Source organism: Eriocheir sinensis, chromosome 12 (assembly GCF_024679095.1).
Source record: "Eriocheir sinensis breed Jianghai 21 chromosome 12, ASM2467909v1, whole genome shotgun sequence".
In the NCBI taxonomy this organism is placed as follows: Eukaryota; Metazoa; Arthropoda; class Malacostraca; order Decapoda; family Varunidae; genus Eriocheir; species Eriocheir sinensis.
In genome coordinates, this window is record NC_066520.1 from 7418059 (window position 1) to 7440565 (window position 22507).

General features: G+C 42.7%; 3 protein-coding genes across 11 annotated transcripts in view; 1 reads left to right on the forward strand and 2 right to left on the reverse strand.

The window, feature by feature from the left end:
* Nucleotides 1-1262, reverse strand: part of LOC126997345 (eukaryotic translation initiation factor 4E transporter-like) — a 92282-nt gene extending 91020 nt beyond the window's left edge. For 4 of the 9 annotated variants that reach the window (XM_050858399.1, XM_050858394.1, XM_050858395.1 and 1 more), the window contains exon 1: nt 864-1260. Coding sequence is in view for 1 of the 9 variants with exons in the window: in XM_050858397.1 (XP_050714354.1) it covers nt 864-906 (43 nt within the window). In the remaining 8 variants the exon portion in view is untranslated. Of the gene's footprint in view, nt 1-863 lie in introns of all 9 variants that reach the window. The other 5 variants (XM_050858401.1, XM_050858398.1, XM_050858396.1 and 2 more) reach the window with 3 other exon arrangements.
* A 3823-nt stretch (nt 1263-5085) lies between these two features.
* LOC126997347 (uncharacterized) lies at nt 5086-6715 on the reverse strand. Its single transcript, XM_050858402.1, has 3 exons — nt 6309-6715; nt 5977-6084; nt 5086-5847 (listed from the first exon to the last, which is right to left on the reverse strand). Exons 1-3 carry the CDS (start codon nt 6677-6679, stop codon nt 5802-5804), a joined length of 525 nt encoding a protein of 174 aa, XP_050714359.1. The 5' UTR covers nt 6680-6715; the 3' UTR covers nt 5086-5801.
* Nucleotides 6716-14474: 7759 nt separating this feature from the next.
* On the forward strand, nt 14475-15573 carry LOC126997348 (uncharacterized). Its single transcript, XM_050858403.1, has 3 exons — nt 14475-14881; nt 15099-15206; nt 15335-15573. The coding sequence occupies exons 1-3, from the start codon at nt 14517-14519 to the stop codon at nt 15375-15377; spliced, it is 516 nt and encodes a 171-aa protein (XP_050714360.1). The 5' UTR covers nt 14475-14516; the 3' UTR covers nt 15378-15573.
* Nucleotides 15574-22507: the final 6934 nt, after the last annotated feature.

A 22507-nucleotide genomic window follows, 5' to 3' on the forward strand; every position in this document is an offset into this window, starting at 1 on the left:
AGTGCATGTTTGCTCACGACCAAAACTCACTACTCACTCCATCCACTTACTGCAGGGATGCTCCACACTGTCCCATTGTTGTCATTGGTAGTCTGCAGTCTAAGCAGCTGCTTAACTCCAGCAGTATCAACATTATCATTATTGGTGGACAAAACTATATTTTTTTCTGGCAGTTTTTATGTGTTTTACATTAATCTGATGTCTTTTTCTCAAAAATCACTAACATCTCTGTAGGGCTGGGGGGTACTGAAAATTAGTGGTTTCTGTGGGAAATTATTGTTAAATTTTCAAAACACATCAAAAAGTATCATAAAAACTTTCATCAAGAACAGGCATCATTAATAAAACCAATCTTAATCACAGTTTCCTAAGAATTTATCACGAAGTGAACACTGCAATCTTGATAAGTCAAGATATGCCAATTGTATTACATGTTATTTTTGCTAGAGATTACCTGAAAAATAATAATCATATATTCAAGTTAATGTCTAGAAGAGAAACTCTTCTTGTGCCCTGGCAGCTTGACCTTGACCTTTCTAAAATCTTTCTGCAGTGAGGAAGTGAAGTGTCTGGGAAAGGTTTCACCAAGGTAGCCCATATTATTTGGGTAAAACTCTCTCAAAAGGTAAAAAACTTTCAAAACAAGTAATTGGTAGCTAATACTAATACTTGTGATTCGTAACAGAACTATACAGTGGACAGGGAAACCAGTGTGGGAGCATTGCCTTCACGCCCCGAGGCCCAAGAACAACACACCAAGCTGGCCCTCCCCAGCACGGCCCAGGTCAAGGCTGGGGCTGACCCAACTTACTAGGGTATCGATTCAAAATTTATTTCAGGCACATAACATGCGTCATAATTACCTATAGTGGCAGGATCCCCGTCTTGTTTGGCTTTCGTTGACATGACTGGAAAAAATACACTAGGATGGGAGGTGACAGCAGCTGCCACTCTTGCTGTTCTCCTCTTAAATACACGCACTCACACTGCTCTCTCGATTCACACTACTGTACACGACACGCACACGAAACGATAGGCGAGAAATAGAGAAAATTTGGCAAATAAAGTCACATAAACAACGGACACTGATGCAAAAATAGAAATATGGCGGTAGGTTCCCGGATGACGAAAGTGACGGAGGAACTCTGGCGGCGGTGGACGGCGGCTCGGCGCTGGCTTTGAACGGCGGGGCTGCGAGAAATACCTCCTCGCAGAAATAGGTCGCTCTACTGTCCACTACGCATGCGCACTGGGAGGTCTGTCTCTCTCTCTCTCTCTCTCTCTCTCTCTCTCTCTCTCTCTCTCTCTCTCTCTCTCTCTCTCTCTCTCTCCCCCCCCCGAGAAAACATATTAATTTGCCTGGTTTTGTTCTATTTTGTCCACTTGCAACCTTTGTGATGCTTGATACTTCTCAGTCAACCAAGAACTGAGTGAACAAAAACGTGGGGATAATTCTTTCAGAAAAAAATCTGCCCTATTCGTGTGTTATATAAAGCCATCTCTTGATTAAAAGTGTTGCTCTGAGGTTTTTCCCATGTGTTGAAGCCGAAACAGGGCAAGTAAATGCTAGCGGTGAGTGAAATATTGAAAAAATAAGCAAGTTGAGCCTCCCTCTGCGAGCTATTTTGTGACTGCGAGCTAATTCCTACTACAACGGCGCAGCCCCAACACCCACCTCATGTGTACTCACACCAGCGTTTACCCTGGCGTGCTTTGTCTACGTAAATCTTAATGGAATTACGAATCATATTCTGCCTCAGTTTATATCCACGCCACTAATGCCATGTCCTGACGAGAATAGGGCCACCAAAAAGGGCGGTGGGTTTGAATCTCTGCACTATATCTATCACGGAAGTCACAAGATATTTTCTTTAGATTTCCTTTGACGATGTTTGATTTTTATCATCACTCACTGGATAAGCAATAAGTGAAGTAGCTCTTGCGCGATGGAAATGCAGAGTGAGACATATGTGCAGCTCACAGGCCATCACGCACCTCACCTGTTTATCAGCATAATCATCAGCCATTATAACTTGCTCTGACAAATGCTCTAATACTACCTCTCGACTTGTTTATGGCTGAATTACTAATTAAAAAAATCTACTGGCAGTTTCCCACTCTGCGGCTGCATGGAGGATGTCGAGGACCTTCGCAATGCAAAAGCGCAGGCCCGTAGTTTGGGCTGATTTTTTGGGGGGGACTATAGACTAGTATAGAGGGTATCATAGGTTCGAGTAGAGTCCCTTGATAGAGAGAGTTCCACAGAGTGGGGGGGGGGGGGAGATTGCTCCTTCTTGCACGAGGGAGCACGGGCCTTTGCCAGAGGCGGCCCGTAGCAGGGAGCCGACAGACCGACTCTATCGGCGATCGAAATCCAGCCGACCAAGTCGGTCCGTCGACGAGGACTGGCGTGTCTCTGCCCACAGAGTCATATACACATAGTTATTTAGAGAGAGAGAGAGAGAGAGAGAGAGAGAGAGAGAGAGAGAGAGAGAGAGAGAGAGAGAGAGAGAGAGAGAGAGAGAGAGAGAGAGAGAGAGAGAGAGAGAGAGAGAGAGAGAGAGAGAGAGAGAGAGAGAGAGAGAGAGAGAGAGAGAGAGAGAGAGAGAGAGAGAGGTATATAACTCTGTGGAGAGTCCCGACAACCTAAGATTTGGACGCCATTATTGGCCCTGTTTTCGCCGCGCTCTTCAAACGCTAGCACACGCTCTCTTTTGTATTTCTGTTTCACAGCCATACGGGTCGTCCAATGAAACTGAGCACACTTGTGTCAGACCTGCACACCTTCCTCTAACAGCCAGCAGGGAGACAGCAGCCAACGAACCCTGGGAAAGTAAATAAGAGACAGTTTGTGTCTACATCAACAGGTATCGCCAGCCTACAATTACGCCCTTATACTTTACCATAATTTGGTCACCAGCCGTTGTAATGTGCCGTAAGAAGGTGACAGGTGATTGTTATTAGCCTTACGATCAGCCACTGTCTCAGTATAGGCACTCAGTAACCCACGTAGCCTGTGATATATGCGTGTCACGGCGGGCTGCTGACGACCTTGAGAGGCGGCAGCGCTCAGAGGGTACTGAGAGACTTCACACAAGTCTGGGTGCTTCTCTTTGAGTGTTGCTGCTGTGATGGATGGATTTAACAATGCTTATCGCTGTAAAACATTATCGGCAGCAGTTTGGGAAGTCTTTCTATTACCTACATATTCCTTCATCGCCTAACCCTTGCCTGCAGGGAGTGACGCTGCCTCCTGAACGTCATGAGCCTTGATAATTTAAAATTATACTTGTCATGGGCCACGTGGCTGACACACTACCCAAGCTCCATCAACGCAAAGGCACTTTGCTTCCTTTCCATTACCTGCTTGCAGAAAACTTTAGCATATAGAGAGAAAATTAGTGTAAACTAATTATCTGGGGGTGGAGGGGACACTGATTCCATTACTCGCCGGGCTGCTATCTTTATTGTGTTAACACACACACGCTATTCCTGCAATAAATGTTCTGTGCGACTCCAAGGTATTGTGAAGATAAGTCATCAGTGATTATAATTCAATAACATTTAATTTAATTTAAATACTTATTGTTGATTAAAAAAAAATAATACAGTAAAACACTAGGCCATGTGAACGTGTTTCATTTTGCTTGAGGGTCAAAATAGCTAGGTTTAGAGAATACTGTAGGAAAATGCACATGTCTTCAACATATTATAATTAGGGTTGCACCGATATAAGCAATTTGGCCGATTACCGATTACCGATTAATCGGTAACCAATAATCGGCCGATACCGATTAATCGGCCGATTATTTAAAAATTGTAAATGTGATTAATCTTAATTAATTACTGGAGACTGGTACCACAAAGTTAAGAGAAAAGCTCTGCATTTCGAGTTGGATGCAGTCAGAGTTGCAAATGGTGTATCTGTCACACGGCAGCAGGGGAAAACAATGACACAGCAGAGGATCGAGAAAGCTAACAGAGTTGCTTGCTGGAGGAACTGTTGAGGCTTTCATAAAACGCACGCGTCACCACGGCATAAAGAAGAGAGTCCTAAGAACCGACGAACCTGATGAGAAGGAGCAGCAGCAAGATGCACATTGCACAGGTTGGGAATGCGACTGAGGCTGATGAGACTGATGATGTACAGCTTCATCCTGAGCCTGAACTTTTATTTGAAGAGGAGCCAGAGGCTATCTACCATTCCTCCATTCGCCCTCCCAGGCGTAGCCGCCCACGTGAAGCAGCAGCCCCCTACACTCCGCCAAGAACGCGTATGGCAGCATCTCGCCAAGCCAGAACTGAGGTAATATTTTACACTTGTGTAATTATTACTATATCATAATGACCATCACAGATCAACAAATACTGATAAGATTTAATTATTTTACAGCAGCCAGACGACGCGGAACCAGGACCATCAACTCTGCAATCAACTAGTGACAAAGCTGACTGTGTGTGTGTGGTGTGCTACAGTGCCTCTGTGAGTAAGAAAAAGCCAATCTGCCTTTTTCCCTGTGGCCACACAACTGTCTGCCTTGCATGTGTCACAATTATAAATAACACTACATATAAACATTGCCCCATCTGCAGAACAGAAATAGTATCTTTCATATAGAAGCTGATCATATGAATTTTTAGTCATTATACACGGTACAGTAATATGTACTCGGAGTGATTTTATTGAAATAATCAGATGTCGAACTTTTTAGTATCGTTATATATTCCAAGTCCTTGACCAAATTTAGAAATAAACTTTTTCGATATTCCTGAAGTCTACCTGGTAACAATTTCGAAACGGACTTATTACCACGTACGTGTTTCCAACTATGTTTCATAATATTACACACGATCCTATTTCTAAGCTAATGTTCAAATTGGGAAATAGGTTCGTGGGAAACAAGTTCGCAGTGTTTCGAACCTATTTTCACGTACCTGTTTCCCAAAACCTAGCACGAACTAGTTGACACGTACCACTTTCCCCCTCTCCTCTCACTCACACTCACTCAGGCAGTGATGCCAGCCATGGGAAGTTTTACCCAGATTTGGGGAAAAGGCGACTCGAATGGGAAAATGAACCCTTAATTTGGGGATGTTTCGTAAAATTTATTTATAAATATAATATGTACTATAGATATAAATATTTGTATATAAATCTAGAATAATTATGGGAGAAATGTTTTACAAACTGGGTGATTGAATTATATAAAAAAATGGTATTTTCTGTTAGAAACTTAACATTACCAAGTACAGAAAATGATACCAGGCAAAGTGTGCAATTCTCTCTCTCTCTCTCTCACACACACACACGCCTTTTTTTTTATTTTTGCCTTTTTCTCTGTATCTATGTAAAAGAGGCCAAGGGTAATGTCAAAGCAAATTATGCAGAGACATTATAAGATACAGTAAAATACTTAAGGCTACTACCCTGCAACTTTTTTAAATATATACCAACCTGCAATTTTTATCTATCTATCTGCCTATCTATCTATCTATTTTATCTATCTATCTGTCTAGTTAACTATGGCCAACACACACACACACACACACACACACACACACACACACACACACACACACACACACTCCGTTTTTTTTAATTAAGTACAGTTATGTGAGAGATAGGTAATTTTGGGGATTTTTTGGAACACAATTTTTAACACTGCTTGTGGGGTTTGGCGTAAGTGAATTAGCTGATTGTGTGTGTGTGTGTGTGTGTGTGTTGAGGAAAGGGGGCTGTCTTGGAGGAAGAATACTGCATCCAAGGGTGATGTACCAAGACTCTTCCCGTGACGTGCCCTTTAGCGACGGAACTTGTGGGAGAAGCTAATCCCGAACCCGTGGGACCTATGCGTGCACAGAGATAAACGGGAGTCAGATTATAAGCATGTTTCAACAATTTTAGATGAACAAGAATCCTCAGCTTATTAGTTCACACATTGTTGTGTAGTTTTAGCAAGGTTAGAAGATACTCACTTGCCGCCGCTGCCCCAGTTCCTGTGGGCATTGACACCGACGGAGGTCCTGCCGCTGTTGAAGTTGCGGTTGTAGCCTGCACTGGCATGGTAGTCCCTGCCGTAGGGTCTGTGTGGGGAGAGAACTATTAGGACACACCCTGACAGTGCATGCGAGAGAGAGAGAGAGAGAGAGAGAGAGAGAGAGAGAGAGAGAGAGAGAGAGAGAGGAGAGGAGAGGGAGAGAGAGTTTGTTCATAGATGTAAATCATGTCAGAGAATGACACTTCTTCAATAATCAATTCGTTTATAATCACTACACTGTTATGAGAATCAGTAAAGAGTCAGCCTTACCCTCGGTGCATTCCAAAGTCGAACGTGGCCTGTCGCTTCCTGCGCTCGTGGTCATCCTCGTCAGACTCATCGCTGTCGTTCTGGTCGGCCCAACGCTCATTGTTCACCAAGAAGCTCACCACCGAGTAGGGGTCAACAACCGCCACGTGCCGCGAAGCGTGGTAGGACGGGAAGGAGTTGTATGGGTAGTGGTTGTAGTGGTGACTACGTGGGGGAAAACTGAAGGGGTAAGGCGTGAATGGGCGGCTGTTAAGGAACTCTCGAAGCTCCTGTTCAGACCTCTGGTCCGGGGCAGGGGCAGCGGCGGCCCAGGACACCGCCAACACTACCACCAGCAGGAAAGAATGGCCGAGGCCTGTGGACGTCTTCATATTGGCTATGTCAGTGAGGATAGTGGTGGCGATAATCCCTGAGGTTGTCCTTATAAACCTTAAAATTGGGCATCCCACTCTTGCCCTGGGGAAGCACGCAACAGATGTGGCCTCGGCAGGTGGCCTTGGCACTGAGTGAGGCTGCACAGCGCGTGGCACTTAAACACTGGGCTTCCCAAGAGTGCCACTGTGCAGTAGGGAAAATCCTATGTCTTGAATGGCCGGACTCAGCTATATATATATATATATATATATATATATATATATATATATATATATATATATATATATATATATATATATATATATATATATATATATATATATATATATATATATATATATATATATATATATATATATATATATATATATATATATATATATATATATATATATATATATATATATATATATATATATATATATATATATATATATATATATATATATATATATATATATATATATATATATATATATATATATATATATATATATATATATATATATATATATATATATATATATATATATATATATATATATATATATATATATATATATGGTTTAATCACGCTTGTTCTCGTGCTGTCAATGATAGAGAGGTAGCTCACAAAAGATACCAGAGCCTTCAAACTAATGCTAATTATGAACTTTACATTTCTGCCCGAAATCGTGCCAAATCTATTCTCCGACTAACCAAAAATTCTTTCATTAATAGAAAATGTCAAAACCTTGCTTTCTCTAACTCTTCCCGTGACTTCTGGCATCTAGCCAAAAACATCTCCTCCAACTTCACTTCTTCATCTTTCCCTCCACTCCTCAGTCCTGACGGCAACACTGCCGTCTCATCTATCTCTAAGGCTGAACTCTTCTCTCAAACTTTTTCTAAAAACTCCACTCTGGACGATTCTGGGCATATTCCTCCTACTCATCCCCCTCTGACTCCTTTATGCCTGTTATAAAGATTCTTCAAAATGATGTTTTCTATGCCCTCTCTGGCCTCAATCCTCAGAAGGCTTATGGACCTGATGGAGTGCCTCCTATTGGCCTTAAAAACTGTGCCTCCGTGCTGTCACCCTGCCTGGTCAAACTCTTTCGCCTCTGCCTGTCAACATCTACCTTTCCTTCTTGCTGGAAGTATGCCTTCATACAGCCTGTACCTATGAAGGGTGACCGCTCCAATCCCTCAAACTACCGTCCTATTGCTTTACTTTCCTGTCTATCTAAAGCTTTTGAATCAATCCTTAACCGGAAGATTCAAAAGCACCTTTCCACTTCTGACCTTCTATCTGATCGCCAGTATGGGTTCCGCAAGGGGCGTTCTACTGGTGATCTCCTAATCTTAACTGACTCTTGGTCATCCTCTCTTAGCCGTTTCGGTGAAACTTTTGCTATTGCGCTGGACATATCAAAAGCTTTTGAAAGGGTCTGGCACAAATCTTTGCTTTCTAAACTACCCTCCTACGGTTTCTATCCTTCTCTCTGTACCTTTATCTCCAGTTTCCTTTCTGACCGTTCTATTTCTGCCGTGGTAGACGGTCACTGTTCTTCCCCTAAATCTATTAACAGTGGTGTCCCACAGGGTTCTGTCCTCTCTCCCACTCATTTTGTTGTTCAAGGATGATCTTCTTTCCAAAACGAACTGTCCTATCCATTCCTACGCCGATGATTCCACTCTGCATTATTCAACTTCTTTTAATAGAAGACCCACCCTTCAGGAACTTAACGACTCAAGGCTGGAGGCTGCAGAACGCTTAGCCTCAGACCTTACTATTATTTCCGATTGGGGCAAGAAGAACCTGGTGTCCTTCAACGCCTCAAAAACACAGTTTCTCCACCTATCCACTCGACACAATCTTCCAAACAACTATCCCCTATTCTTTGACAACACCCAGCTATCACCTTCCTCAACACTAAACATCCTCGGTCTATCCTTAACTCAAAATCTCAACTGGAAACTTCATATCTCATCTCTTACTAAATCAGCTTCCTCGAGGCTGGGCGTTCTGTACCGTCTCCGCCAGTTCTTCTCCCCTGCACAGTTGCTGTCCATATACAGGGGCCTTGTCCGCCCTCGTATGGATTATGCATCTCATGTGTGGGGGGGCTCCACTCACACAGCTCTTCTGGACAGAGTGGAGGCAAAGGCTCTTCGTCTCATCAGCTCTCCTCCTCATACTGATAATCTTCTACCTCTTAAATTCCGCCGCAATGTTGCCTCTCTTTCTATCTTCTATCGATATTTCCACGCTGACTGCTCTTCTGAACTTGCTAGAGGACGACCTCCAGTGAAATGGAGGGATAGGGTGCAAGAGTACGTTAGGGAGAGGGGGGAAAGATTTTTGAGAAACTTTGAGCAGGCAAGGAGGGAGTGTCTGGATAGAGAAAGTTGGAAGCTCTTCTGCCGTGGCCATCCCCTGGTGGGATAGAAAGAGAGGCAACATTGCGGCGGAATTTAAAAGGTAGAAGACTATCAGTATGAGGAGGAGAGGTGATGAGACGAAGAGCCTTAGCCTCCACTCTGTCCAGAAGAGCTGTGTGAGTGGAGCCCCCCCACACATGAGATGCATACTCCATACGAGAGCGGACAAGGCCCCTGTATATGGACAGCAACTGTGCAGGGGAGAAGATTAAGGATTGATTCAAAAGCTTTAGATAGACAAGAAAGTAAAGCTATAGGACGGTAGTTTGAGGGACTGGAGCGGTCACCCTTCTTAGGCACAGGCTGTATGAAGGCATACTTCCAGCAAGAAGGAAAGGTAGATGTTGACAGGCAGAGGCGAAAGAGTTTGACCAGGCATGCTCTCTAAAGACAGATCCTCTCTTTATCCACACCACACTACATTCATGATTCACACAACATATACACCTTCTCCCAAAATTAAAATTTCAAAATGGCGCACCTACACCAAGCCTCGGAGTCCCCGCCTGGGGGGGGGGGGGACCACAAATTCCCCCAGGGAGGACTCCCCTTCTGGCTGCCGACCCGAGAGGTGTCTTGATAACTCCTCGAACCTCTTTCTTCTCAATTTCTGCAACATTCGCGGTCTTCGCTCTAATTTTCATTCTGTGGAACATCATCTCTCCTCCTCTAAACCTCACCTTCTCTTCCTTACCGAAACACAGGTTTCTGAGGCTACTGACAGCAATCTCTACTCTGTTCCCTCCTACTATCTCTATCCTAAATTTCAATCCAAAGCTGGATGTTGCGCCTACGTGCGCAACGACATCACTTGCTCTCGTGCCCACGACCTTGACTCTTCTGAATTTTCCACCATCTGGCTAAGACTTCATTGTCATTCTATTACTAAATACATATGTGCTGTTTATCTCTCACCTAACTCTACCAACTATGTAAAATTCTTTGACTATTTGAATTCTAAAGTGGAGCACATCTTGACCCACTCTCCCTTCGCTGAAATCTCCATCCTAGGAGATTTCAATGTTCACCACCAGCTTTGGCTTTCATCCTCTTTCACTGACCATCCTGGTGAACAAGCCTACAACTTTGCTATCCTCAACGACCTAGAGCAGTTGGTCCAGCACCCTACACGTATTCCCGACCGTCTTGGAGATCGGCCCAACATTCTAGACCTCTTCCTTACCTCAAATACACAGCTGTCCCTTCTACACTAAACATTCTCGGTCTATCCTTAACTCGAAATCTTAACTGGAAACTTCATACCTCTTGCTAAATCAGCTTCCTCGAGGTTAGGCATTCTTTGTTTATCGTCTCCACCATTTACCCCCCTCCCATAACTAATGGGGGGAGCATACGTCCAGGGGTACCTCGCTTCACTCACCTCCTCCACTCCCAACGTTCCCCCGAGCAAGCTCCCACTCTGACTCTACTATCTTATAGTCCGTGAGCTGGACCCTGAATTTAGGAGCTTGAGTATCAAAAAGCTGAATAAATTCCATGTGTATTTTCAGTTAGGTGGATGTCTAAGGTGTTTGGAAATGGTTAATGCCCATCCCATAAAAAATTGCCAGCGCCACGACGGGCTTGGGCCGACCATCTGGCCCCTGAAGAAAGCCTACCGGCACTATAGGCGGGGATGTAAAAAACAAATAAATAAATAAATAAATAAACACCCATAAAGCATCCGTCTTTGATGCTCATCGTCAAATTTGGCACGAAAATTTGAATTTCAAGAAAAATATTCTGTGTCTTCAGCAATAGGTCATAGAGACTTCTAGGTCCAGGTCATCTCATATTATTTGTACTAAAATTCTGTATCTGTTGGTGTATAGCACATACGGTTTTCTACATAATTTTGATTCGAAAAAGGAGATGAATATGAAAAAAATAGGCCGATTTTGAGCAATCTGCGACATCGGTGATCTTAAGTTTTCTCTCATAACCCAGTGATACATTATTTGGTCGAAATTTGTTTTTTATCATGTAGATACACATAACAGCTAGCCATAGACCCAATTACACAAACCTGATCAACTCTCAACTGTGTGGGAAAATATAATACTGAAGTCGCCATTTTCCCGGTTGGTGTGGCAAGCGGCCACACAGGCTAGGGGCAACCTCTTAGGACCTCTCTTAGTAATTCACAGCATGTACAGACATAATAAGCACAATTCATATTTCATAAAAATAAGATTAGCATTAAAACAATTTATTTGATGATATATTATTTTTAAACGAAGTCCTGCAGATACTTTGTAATTGTCCTTCAGTGGACTAACCCAAGTTGATGGCGATGCCGATTATGGGAGAAATCTTGCATTCCTTATAATTGTTCAAGACTAAGGGCCACTTTCACAGTCATTTTGTTTGATTTGATCGTTACCAATGGCTGTTGTCGCCGCTTTAGTATTTCCACGTAAAACTGGCCGATGGGGTAGTGGCGGCTGCGGGCCTAGCCCCGCACCTTCCCACACATTCTCAACAGCTCTCCCTTCCTCTGCAGCCGCCATTACCCCATAGGCCAGTTTCACGTGGAAAATTATAGCGTCGATCGGCGCCATTGGTAACGATCAAAACAAACAAAGTGACTGAAAGTTGCCCTAAGTGTAAAAATATCAGTTTGGTTAGGTACAGATTATTTGTTGTGATTATAATGCAATTAAATTCTTTGTATTAAGTGGAAAATATGTGCATAATAAACATTTTCAAAGGAGAGTAATTTCTTCATAAAGCCTGCATTAGTACTAATCAAGCTTGTCCGGTATATACTCCTAAATACAAATATGGATACGAAATATTAATGTAAAAACTATTCATAGGAAACATAATATATCCTCTTTTCTAAAATATAAACACTAAACTTGTGACTAAAGGGCACTTTCTTTTTAAAAAGGCCAAATGATTAATTATAGGCTTGCCTATATTATTTTTGTGCAAAAGCGGTATTATCGTTTTTAATATGCCAGAAATATGTTGAGACAAATAACTCTTCCCCGGTGTACATAATATTAAATCATATGTGTTTTTTTTTATTGCAACAATGCATTTTCCAAGAATTTACTGCAGAACTACATATTTGGTATATGCAAAATCACCACTACCTAACGCTGAAAACAGCTTGAGGATATTTTTTTTTTTTGTAATTCTGCTACTTACGGATCCAGACTGGAAATTAAACTAATCCTCAGTTTTGCGCTATTTAGAATAATCAACTGAATGAATACCAACTTAACTTATTACTAACTTCACCGCCAGTGAATTTACTTTTTTTGTTTTAAGCAGGTCATTACGTGGAAAACTGATACATAATTCGCTCATGGGAGTACCTCCTGATAATAACACAATGCATATTACACTCTCAGGCCCATTTATTCTCAAACATTTCGGGGCTCACACGCACACACAAATTTGTTAAGGCGCGCGTTGAGGTTGTGGGTATTTCCAATGGTAGTTTTATGAGCCTAGTGATAATTTAAGCTAACAAAGCTTGTGGTGTCCAGATTTTCGGTACTGAACGGCGTGCTAATAATTAAAATCAATGAATAAATTATATTTTTTGTGAAAATTCCCTCCAAACTGATTTGATCATTTTTTTTTCTACCTACCCATAGGTTAGCATATAAAATAAGATAGTGAAAGAAACACGTAGGCATAGTTTGACGTTTTATTTTTAGGTCAGAAAATTTTAGCTTTTTTTTTTTTTTTTTTTTTTTTTAACAGCGTTCGAGACTTCACTGAACGCCGAATTTTTGTTCATTAAACACGGTGGAAAAAGATTTTCTTTCGAAGACTGCGTCACTGCAAAGCTGTATGAGCTGCTCAAGAAATCGAGACGTGGTTTGACACTGCACAAACTCGTTTTAAATGTTTCTTAGTAACCTCTGACCTCACTGCATGATCACAGAACGTGCCATCAAACATATCATACACTGCTCAAACCCGAAACAAGGATGGTTCGACACACGATCGTCGATGTAAAGATCGAGTGGGTGGGGGTCAATCGTCGTCTGAACGGACAACTACGTGTTACTACGATCCTCGACCACCAGTAGCGAAATTCATCGCTGCTCAAAAGACGCGCGTAAAAAATCCAGACGTCAGCGTTTTTAAGAACAGTGACTTCGTTATGCCATTCTTCAAAATTGATAATAGTGTACAATGATGTGATGACCGCTCTGTCTGTTGTTGTTTAAAGATTGCTCCGTCTTTAATTAAAGGGGGGATCACGGGCCTTTGCCAATTTATGGGGGTCCGTAGCAGGGGACCGACCATGGAGTCTAGAGAAGTATACTCTAGAATCCTTGGTACCGACAGACCACTCGATCGGAAGACGTCAGCCAATCCGACCAAATCGGTCTGTTGACGAGGACTGGCGTGTCTCTGACCGATGTCTGAACATAATTTCAATATATTGTTTTCGGTGTATATATAGTTGTAGAGGGACATGTAGGTAGGTATTTTACTCAAAGTAACTGGAATAAAACATTGTGAATGGTGCTGCCGACATCTGTGTCACCTCACTATATTTAGCGTGGTAAATGTAATAAATTAACCCATTTGTCATGCCGCCCAGTGGAAATTCCTTATTTTAGGCTATGTGCTGTGTGAGTCCCGGACGAGGGCACAGTGAGGAGGGGAGGATACTCAGGATAGTGCTGCAACGAGACGCGGGGAGGTAGAATGTATCGCGGGAAAACAGGGGAGGGAGTGTGTGATGACCATTGAGGCATTTTTGAGAGGGCCTAACGACACACGAGGCCTCATTTCCGTTCTGCTTTTTTGGAAGCATCAGCACTTCCTCGGGGAGACTAAACACGTACATGTTAACAACATATTTCACTCACATGATCCCATCTGCTGACAAACTATAGAGGAAACTCGAATTAAAGCAATGGGGTGAGGGGGTCAATAGGAAACCAATTAAAGTAGTCTAGCTGTAGGCTAAATCAAGAATAAGTGTCGAACAGACTATTCAAGAACAATTACGAAAAGGATATAGTCTGAGCTAGGTGTAGGTAGCTACCTACAGTTCCCAAGGTTGACGGCTGACTTAACGATAAATGTATAAAGAGGATCTGAATCGTCTTTTGCATGCTGGCATTGGCTTCGAATAACAAACAATTTATAGAAATAGGAAAATGACCCCATGAAACACTTAACTTTCTGCAGGAACGTACTTACCATTTCTATACATTAGTATGAAAGAATCATCTGTAACAAAACTGGCAATCCCATAAAGCCCTGTGTGCCGTGTGTGCCACGGCATCACTCAGTGCCAAGGTCAGTCTCGCCGGTCGCCGCACTCAGTGCCAGCGGCGTGTTTCCCCAGGGCGGGATGTCCCAATTTGGTGCTTATAAGACGAGGCTCCCAGCATCACCGCCAACACTGTCCTCACTGACGGAGCCAACATGAAGACCTCCACTCTCCTTAGCCGTCCCTTCCTGCTGGTGGTAGCATTAGCGGTGTCCTGGACTGCGGCTGTTCCTCTGCAGGACACAAGTTTCCTGCAGGACATCCGCTCCGACGAGCAGCTGCAGGAGTTTCTGGAGAACAATCCCTCTGTGGCACTCCAGATGTACCCTGACCTCCTCCGGGAAGCCTCTCAGGTGCTGGTGGTCGTTGATCCAGACGTGGTGGTGGAGATGCTGAGACAGAGGAGCCTGGAGGCGGCGGACACGCAGGAGAAGCAGCAGGAAGAGCAGCAGGAGGAGGCGGAGGAGAATCACGACCGCAAAAAGAGACAGGCCACTTTCGACTTTGGAATGAATCGAGGGTAAGAAAGCATTATCAGTTCTGTACTTTATCAAGATTGCAGTAGCTTTGATACCTGTTACAATACTCGTATTTTTCTCCCCACACATGAAGGCCATACGGCAGGGACTATAGATAATGTGCCAGTGTGTCTTACTAAAAACACCAGTCTCTTCACACAGAGCCTATCGGTAGGGACTACCATGCCAGTGTGTCCTGACACTTCTTTTCCCACACAGACCCTACGGCAGGGACTACCATGCCAGTGCAGGCTATAACCACCACTTCAACAGCGGCAGGAGCTCCGTCGGTGTCAACGCCCACAGGAACTGGGGCAGCAGCGGCAAGTGAGTCCCTGCCAGCCTTGTTAAACACAATAGTGATGGTACGTGTGCGATATTTAGCAGATAATTCATGTTCTTCTAGCATATTGTTAAGGCATGGTTCTCATCTCAGCCAACTTTCCTCTGTGCAGGTCCCACGGATTCGGGATCAGCTTCTCGCACAGGTTCCGTTGAGGGTACCGGCCAGCACAGACCTTAATTCTTTTTAGGTCTCTCGCCAAAACACCAAGAAAACCTCTGTAATGACAAACTCCACTACGCTCAACACTGGCAGGGAACAGAGAATCTAATGATGATCCGTATGGAAATATATTAATGGATCATATTGATTCCTATTTATATTTGAAAAAATAAATGTCTTACTTATGTATTTGACATAATTTATCTTACCCTGGTAAATATGAGACTCGTTAAAGTACAGAAGATGTTGATGTAGAGCAGCAGCTAGGGTTCCCCAACCATGCATTAATTAATTACCTGGCACCCCATTTTCCACGCCCCTTCACTCGATCATTACCCCTCGATCATTGCTCATGCTTCCACAATTACATTTTAGCACCAATATTTTGAAAACTTGTTAATAAATTTGTATGTGGTATATTAGGCAGAGGTAAATAAATTTACTTCTGCCTAAAATAGCTACCACATATTCCAGATATAGCTGGAATAAAAAAGGACAGAAAAGGACATATTCAGCCTGTCCTAAAATTTCAAGTATAAAAATTTGAAGCCTACCGTATTACAACGGGTATGATTGATTTTTTTCTTTTTCTTGGTTGCCCTCTGTCTCCCCATTACCCCCCAAAAAAGACCAAATTACCCCACTTGGGGCTTGAGGTAGTCCTTGATTTACATAGATTTACATAGAAAATCAGACCACACAGACGCCATGGTCCAGACCAGGTGGTCGATCTGTTCTTAAACCAAAGTGATTTTACATTAATCAGAAGGCTCAAAAACGTTGCATTTCAACTCTAGTTATTATAAGTTCAAGGAAGTGACGGGCGAGCTTGTTTTTAAAGGAGTCAATCGTGTTACACTGGACCACTGAAGGTGGGAGTTTATTCCATTCTCGCACTACAACATTGGTGAAGAAAAATTTGGGCAGTCTGAATTTACTTGTCTACATTTGAGTTTTATGCCAATGTTCCTCGTTCGCAAAGTGTCATCGATCATAAACAATTTTGATCTGTCTACATTCGTGAAACCACTAAGTATTTTAAAACATTCGATCAGTTTTCCTCGGAGGCGACGTTTCTCAAGAGGGAACATATTAAGGGTGGAAAGCCTTTCTTCGTAGGATTTGTTGCGCAAGGAAGGGATCATTTTTGTTGCCTGACGCTGAACAATGTCCTTTGCAATGTCCTTTGCATGGTGGGGAGACCAAAACTGTACCGCATATTCCAAGTGAGGTCTAACTAAACTATTGTAGAGCAGAAGTATTACATCTTTATTCTTGAATAAAAAGTTTCTTTTAATGAAACCCAACATTCTGTTCGCTTTATTTGCTGCATCGATGCATTGCTGTGAGAATTTGAGGTTTGACGCGATTTTGACCCGGTTCTATAACGCATTGAACACTTTTGAGTTTAACGCCGTGCATTTCGTAATCGAACTTCTTATTTCTTGTTCCAACTTGAAGGACCTGGCACTTGTCTACGTTAAAGGGCATCTCCCATCTATCCGACCAAGCTGAAATTTTGTGCAAATACTCTTGGAGGCTTTGCCTATCTTCGTCAGTGAGAACTGAGTTACCAATCTTTGTGTCGTCTGCAAATTTACTATTGCGATTATTGAGTCCAACATCCACATCGTTGATGTAAATAATGAAGAGCACTGGGCCAAGAACCGAACCCTGAGGGACGCCACTAGTGACGTACCGGCGCCCACTCTGAGTTAAATCCATCGATCACCACTCTTTAAATTGTTGTCTGTTGTTCAACCAATTCGCGATCCATTGGTTTACTTGACTGTCAATACCTATTTGCTTTAATTTATAAAGTAATTTGTGATGTGGGACTTTATCAAACGCTTTTTGGAATTCAAGATAGACTATGTTCAATGATTTGTTTACGTCATACACTGAGAAGAGGTCGTTATAAAAGGTCTATAGGTTTGATAGGCAGAATCTTTTGTTACGGAAGCCATGTTGTGTATCCCCTATCGGTTCATATTTCAAAGTTGGGCAATGCTCGAGATTTATATTAGTAGTGGTGTTGGTGGTAGTGGTGGGAAGACTATTAGTATTAAACAACGAGGAAAAGTAATTGTTTAATAGGTTTGCAACGTGTTGGCTGTCAGTCACTAATGCACCGTCACTGTTTGTTAAAGGTCCAATAATCCAATTCCACTTCTGATCGCCTTTCTGTTGTTTATGTAACTGAAGAAGGATTTTGGATTACTTTTACATTTGGCTGCAATATTTTCTTCATATAACTACGCTTTGCCTGACATACTAATCTTTTTACTCGTCACCTGGCATCATTATAAAGTCTACTGTTTTCGGGCGTGTTTTGTTCTTTCTTTAACCTGTAAAACAATTTTCTCTATTTGACTGAGTGTTTAATTTCGCTATTAAACCAAGGTGGGCTTTTATAAGTGTTACTTCGCTTCTCAAACAAAAGAATTAATGTGTTCTGCTGAGTGAGTAAATAATTTTTAAAGTTTAGCCAGGCTTCATCTACATTGCCGTCATCTGATAGTTGTATATCTGTTAGTTTTTGTCGGATTTCTACGGTTACCTCTTTTAAAATTGGGCACCTTTACTTTATTTTCAGTCACTGATGTTTGAGCTCTAATGTCAACGCGCACTAATTTATGGTCGCAAGAACCGAGGTGTTCTCCTACCGTGACATTACTGACTAGGTTATCTTGGGCAGGGCCCGTGAGAGGGGGGTGAAGCTGGTATCTTTACACCAGGGCCCGGTCTCAAAGGGGGCCCGGCCTCAAAGGGGGCCAGTCACGAAATGTAATAACAAAATAAGTTGTTAACTGCAAGTCATAAATAAAGCTCCAATACGGCAAGATGAACAGAATTTACATCCTACCAGTGAACATTTATGGCTTTAAATTGGCTCTTAAAATTGGTCAAATTCTAAAATCCTGATCCCCCCAGCTGGATGGGCTCACTTCGCTCGCCAAATGGTAGGGGCCCAATGACACTCATAGTACCAGGGCCCAGTGATGGCTCTCCCTGGCCCTGATCTTGGGTCGGTATAACAAGGTCTAGTATGTTATTTTGTCGAGTTGGTTCAGTAACCATTTGGCTTAGATAATTTTCTTCTAAAAATTCGATCATTCTACTCGTATGTGACTCGCCTTCTGTACCTGACAGTGTCGCCCAGTCAATATGGGGGAGGTTAAAGTCTCCTACTAGCTAATATCAGTGAGTCGACGCTGTTATTAAGTGACTGCCTTAAAGCCAACATTTCAAGATCGTCATCGAGTGATTGCCCCGGAGGCCTGTAAGTGACAGATATATTAAGATTGACTTTTGCAATGTTTACTCGCACGCACAAATGTTCAACGTTACTGTCTCAGTGGGTTGGAAATAGCTTTTGACAAAAAGGGCGATGCCACCACCTCTACGGTTTACATGATCTTTGTTGAAGAGTCTGTAGCCATCTATGTTGTATTCTGTACTTAAATCAATATTTGTGGTGTCGATAAATGTTTCGGTTGTAGCAATTACGTCAGAATTTTCTGTCAGAGCAAGACATCTCAGTTCATCAAACTTAAGTTTCTTAGGCTACGCGCATTGAAACTAAGGACTTTTAAGTGATCTTGAGACTTGGTAATAGAGGTGGTGGTACTTGCGGGTTCATGGTTACGCGTTTATTGTGATGCATGGCGTCTTTTTACATGGGCGGGGTGGAGGGACAAGAGTCCCTTTATAGAGAGAGTCCCGACAACCTGAGATTTGGACGCCATTATTGGCCCTGTTTTCGCCGCGCTTTTCAAACGCTAGCACACGCTCTCTTTTTGTATTTCTGTTTCACAGCCATACGGGTCTTCCAATGAAACTGAGCACACTTGTGTAAGACCTACACACTTTCCCCTAACTGCCAGCTGAGAGCCAGCAGCCAGCGAGCTCTGGGAAAATAAATAAGAGACAGTATATATGTGTCTACATCAACAGGTATCGCCAACCCACCATTATGCACTTATAGTAGGCTTATACTCTACCATAATTTGGTCACCAGCCGTTGGAACGTGCCGTAAGGTGACAGGAGATTATTATTAGCCTTACGATCAGCCACTGTCTCAGTATGGGCACTCCCACTCAGTAACCCACGTAGCCTATGATAACTATAGTCGTGTCACGGCGGGCTGCTGACGACCTTGAGAGGCGGCAGCGCTCAGAGGGTACTGAGAGACTTCAAACAAGTCTGTTGCTTCTCTTTGAGTGTTGCTGCTGTGATGGATGGATTTAACAATACTTATCGCTGTAAAACATTATCGGCAGCAGTTTGGGAAGTCTTTCTATTACCTACATATCCCTTTATCGCCTAACCCTTGCCTGCAGGGAGGGACAAGGCAAGTATAGAGAAGGTATAGTCATACAGGCGGGAGGAAATCACTCGTTGGTAACTCCTATAGCCTTCACGCTCGGCCCCGCCCCATCCTCGTTGTCTGCCCAAACCGATGACTTCACACATCTCACTCCCACCCTGTTTCCTGACCCCAACATTCATTTTTACGAAAACCTAAGACCACCATCATCTTCTTGAGAAAATTCTGCATCACACTAGCATAAATTTGTAACAATAATGTAAAAGTACACATACGAAAATCAGAGTTAAGTGAAGGATGGAGTAAACATGTTCTTGCACTTATTTCCCTTCAACTCCTTAGTACTCAGCTGGTTTTCGTCGCATCACTTTTATAAGCCCAGATCCTGAATCTGCATGCTTTTCTGCTTCTGATGGTGTGTGGTATCTCCCGAGGTAAAAATATGCATAGGGTCAAAATCGTCTCCGAACATAAGCCGAGCCGTGACGGCTTTCATTCGCTTCGGCATTTATTTACTCAAGTCAGACTCGCCGCGCACCTCACGCCCCATCTGTGTGTGAGCGGCGAGTCTGACTGGTAAACTGAAGCAAAAATGAAAGCGCAAAGTGAAAGATGAACAGTGAAACGATAAACTCGAGGAAGGGGCGGAGCTTACCGGGACGCCAGCCAATCATCGTCCAGGATGAGATGCCGTGAACATTTCTATTTATATTTTTTATTCATCGACAATTGCTTCATAGAGTATATAACAAAAAATCCACATCTTATTTTATTTTATTGAAGTAGTTTATAACATAAAAAACATCCGAGAGGTCCTAATAAAAAAGCTAATTTCAAAATTTGGTTCTTCACGTTCTATGAGAGTGACGCTACCTTTCTATACTTGCCTTGGGGAGGGACGCTGCCTCCTGAACGTCATGAGCCTTGGTATACTTGTCATGGGCCACGTGGCTGACACACTACCCAAGCTCCATCAATGCAAGGGCACTTTGCTTCCTTTCCATTACCTGCTTGCAGAAAACTTCAGCATATGGAGATAAATTCGTGTAAAGTAATTATCTGGGGGTGGAGGGGACACTGATTCCATTACTCGCCGGGCTGCTATCTTTCAACACACACACACACACACACACACACACACTAGGATGTAGTTGCTGCAATAATTAAATTTTGTGCGATTCCAAGGTATTGTGAAGATAAGTTATCAATGAGTTCAATAACATTTAATTTAATTAAATTTAATTGAAACACTTATTGTTGATTGAAAAATAATACAGTAAAATACTAAGGCCATGTAAACGTGTTTAATTTTGCTTGAGGGTCAAAATAGGTTTAGAGAATATTGTAGGAAAATGTCAACATATTATAATGACATTGGTGCCAATGAAAATGAAGACTGTACAACCTTATAAATTAGGCTATTAAATAAAGATGGACTTATAACCCAAGCTAGAGGAGTTTCTAGCTGAAGACCCTTCACATGAGCAAATAGTGTTGACCTAACCTATCACAGCTGAAATAGTAATATTTCCCCGCATTTTAAAATCTCAGAAACGAGTAATAATAATGGAAACGGTTACCAGAGTGATGATTAGCAAATACAATATAAAAAAGTAATGAATTAACTTTTAGAGTGAGTTGGGTATGATTCTCGAGTTTTACCAAGACAGGTATGGCTCACCAAAAGCTAGCTTCTGTTCATCTATAAACTCTTGTAACACGTTCAGTCTATTAGACTGTGGCCTTGATGAGACTGTGAAATATCCATTGTGAGTCTGTTATAACAGCTAGAGCCCTGTGGGAGAGATCACATCCAATATTTTTGGCCATTAGGGCCACAGCTTCCCTCATCAGGCAGCTTCGATGGCTGGACCTAATCGATGTGAACGATTGTTTCAGTCCTTGTAGCTGTGCCTCTCTCACAATGATTTCCAATTTTCCATAGACAGTACAAAGGGAGGGCGGTTATGACAGCAAGACACACGCAATGGCAGTGTGTGTGTCTTGCTGTCATAACCGATGTTTTCCTCCCAAGACGAATGACTGTTAGCACACCTCTGTCTTCTCAGCTGCTTTGCAGTTAATTAATACACTTTGTATCCCCTCTGTGGCATGTTGCTACAACCGAAGGCTAGTCAGCAAGGCATTGTTACATTAAAAAGCAGCCGAATCCGCTTCCAAAATAGGTAAAATTATGTTTTTAATACATCAGTTAAAAGTCAGCGCGGTGCTCGAAGAGCTAAAAATGGCGCCCAGCAGCCTTATACACAGGGCCGCCTATGTCGGGACTCTCTCTATAAAGGGACTCTAGGAGGGACGTGGCTGCGAGAGCGGTTTTTTGATCGGGTGTCACGTACTAAATCGGGTGTCACGTACTAACGTAGCTAACGAGAGAGAGAGAGAGAGAGGTCAGGCCCTTAGGGGCTGACCTCATTCTATCATCATGAAAAATTTTGGGGCTGTTAAGACGGGGACGGGGAGGGGCGGGGAAAGGGAAGGCAGGTAGGGGGGAGTGAGGTGACTTAATTGACCTCTTTTAAGAGGATCGAGAGTATCAAGACACCTCTCCTCCCGAAATTGACCTCTCTTTTGGCCACTCTATACTTTTCTCTTTAGTAGGAGCAGCGATTAACGGGCTTTTTTCCACACTTTTTTTCTCTTTGTTTTGTTTCCCTTGAGCTGCTTCCTTTCCTGTTAAAAAAAAGGAAAAGATTGATTTACTGACAGTGTATTGTTGCAGGTATAGCCTACACAAAGCAGCAGGGAGGAACAATGCCATCACATGAACAGCT